This window comes from Macrotis lagotis, chromosome 2, assembly GCF_037893015.1.
Source record: "Macrotis lagotis isolate mMagLag1 chromosome 2, bilby.v1.9.chrom.fasta, whole genome shotgun sequence".
Lineage (NCBI taxonomy): Eukaryota > Metazoa > Chordata > Mammalia > Peramelemorphia > Peramelidae > Macrotis > Macrotis lagotis.
Window position 1 is genome coordinate 240067606 of NC_133659.1, and position 2195 is coordinate 240069800.

Genomic DNA, 2195 nt, shown 5'->3' on the forward strand with positions numbered 1-2195 from the left:
GTTATATTCATATTTGAGTTGGGGAAAAAGTGGATGACTTTCCTGGACTGTGTAAACTAAGATTGACTTGCCCAGGTCATATATGACAGGATCCCCTCATCAATACCAAGAAAAGTACCCACAAATACACCCAAGGGGATGGAGAAAAGGATACTGACCTTTCCCATGCTGAACTTCCTGCCAAAATGCAGGAAGGATTCCATGAAACTGGTGACATTATATATAGCTGTCTGGGGCATCTGAAGCAGAGTTCTTGACTGGGCCTTCACATTCTCCTTTACCACCCTCTTTGACGCTCCCATGGGTTTTAATACTTTTTCTTTGGAGCCAGGGATCACCAGGGTAGAAAGCTGGAGTGTGGGTCTTGTCCAGTGAAAGAACTAAGAATTTGGGCACAGGTTAGGATGATAAGAATGGAAAGTGAGACAGACATAGCAGCAATCAAAAAAGAAAGAACAAAGGATAAAGATGGAAGGGCAGAGAGAGCTTCACATAATCTTTTTCAGGCCCATTTCTATAGGTTTCCTACTCCCACCACACCACCTATTCTCCCCCCTCAACTTTTCTCTCTTGTAAGAGGGAAGGTGCCCACCTACAAGAGATCTTGTAGTCAGTCAAGGTGTCAAGGGATACTGAGAAACTCTGAAATCATGGAACACAGAGAGCAGCCTGACTCTCAAGGCAGTAAAAAAGGATGCTCAAAACTCACCAGTAGCTTAAATTCCTCCCAAAGATGGTATAGCCAGGACAAACACATGTCCAGTCCTCTTGAGTACAGGACCCAGGAGAAGAGAGGGGTTGACAGAGCCAGCAGCTGGTATGGGGAAAGGACACTGGCACTTTGCCAGTGGCCTCTGCCCTAGTCAGGACCAGAAGAGTTAGAAAGGTGAGAGGAACACCAGTAGGAAAAAAAAAATAGGGAATTTCAGAGCATAACCCTCCCCTCAGCTTTTATTCCCTTCTTCCTCCCCCCCTCCCCCTTGCGGGAGAGGAGTCAGAGTGGATAGTGGAGGGAGGGCTACCTTAGAACCCCAAAGATGGGGTAGTTCTAAGCCCATTGTGAGAACCTGCCTGGAACTTAGGTATCTGGTCTTCAACCTCCACTTCTCACTTCTAGACCTGGTTTCTCTCCAGGACCAAGACAGCCCATTTCTTAGGTGTCCCTCCTTGTCTCTATTCCCAGTCATTACATTTGGGCCCTTATCTTTGTCCCAGTTTCCTGGTCCCATGTCCCTCATATCTACTCTACTTTTCTCTGTGTCCCCTTTTAAATCTCCACCCTATTCCTCAAACCCATTTCTGAGGCTAGGTACAGAAATTGAGTGCAGGACTCAAATTCTAGGCTCAAACCAATGAAATCTGCTAGCTTTCAACTACCTAGTCCCCTTCCCCTAACTCTTCTTCCAGAACCCAGAGGAATCACCCGCTCTGTAGCCCCTGATTCATCCCTGCTCTCACCTTGGGATCCTTTTGTTTAGCTTTCTGGTTCTTGACTCTCTCCAAAAACACTTGGAAACGTAGGCACCCCATTTTCCCCTTAAACAATATCTCCTCTCCCAGTAGTCTCAGGGGCAAGGGACAATTCCTCAAGGGGGCAGATCTTAGGACAGTGGATAAGGCTGGTAACTAGTAGGAACAGGGAGCAAGGGGTCTGAACCCAGTTGGGATTGGGGTAGGGGAGGGGAAGGGGAGAAGCTGAGGCTTTCTGTCAAGCCTGGCACAGGCTCTCTGTGCTCCAGGAGCCTGGCCTGAACCCAGCACAAAGACAAGGGGCCCATTCACCCCCCACTCCCATAGCTGCCCCAACTCAGCAGGGAACACGCTGGGAAGTTGGGGGGTGGATATGGCATAATCGCCAAAGGCTTCATTGTTTCCCACCACTCCCATAGCACGTGGGCTTCCCCCCCCTCCTCTCTCCTTCCCTCCCCCCCCACCCCCATGAGGCACTCCTCCACCCAAGGAAAGTCTTCACAGTCCCTTTCCAGGACCCATTTCTGATTTTGTCTCTATGTATCAATTTCTTTTCATATCTGACATTGTCTCATATCTCATTTTTCTTCATATTGTCTCTATTTTAATCCTGACCAGTACTGAGGGGCTCCCAGGGACACTGTAAAGACAGTACAGAGAATGTCTGGACACATGAAACCCATAGCCCTGGCCCAGGCAAAGAGAATTCAGCCCCCACACCCAAG

The 2195-nt window shown here is 48.6% G+C and overlaps 1 protein-coding gene across 2 annotated transcripts in view; it reads right to left on the reverse strand.

Moving 5' to 3' along the window:
- SPACDR (sperm acrosome developmental regulator) overlaps window positions 1-1898 on the reverse strand; it is a 47626-nt gene extending 45728 nt beyond the window's left edge. For both annotated transcript variants that reach the window (XM_074225330.1, XM_074225329.1), the window contains exons 1-3: window positions 1459-1898; window positions 710-859; window positions 159-380 (exon numbers count right to left, since the gene is read on the reverse strand). In XM_074225330.1, the coding sequence (XP_074081431.1) occupies window positions 159-380; window positions 710-859; window positions 1459-1530 (444 nt within the window). In that variant the 5' untranslated portion in view covers window positions 1531-1898. The remainder of the gene's footprint in view (window positions 1-158; window positions 381-709; window positions 860-1458) is intronic.
- Window positions 1899-2195: the final 297 nt, after the last annotated feature.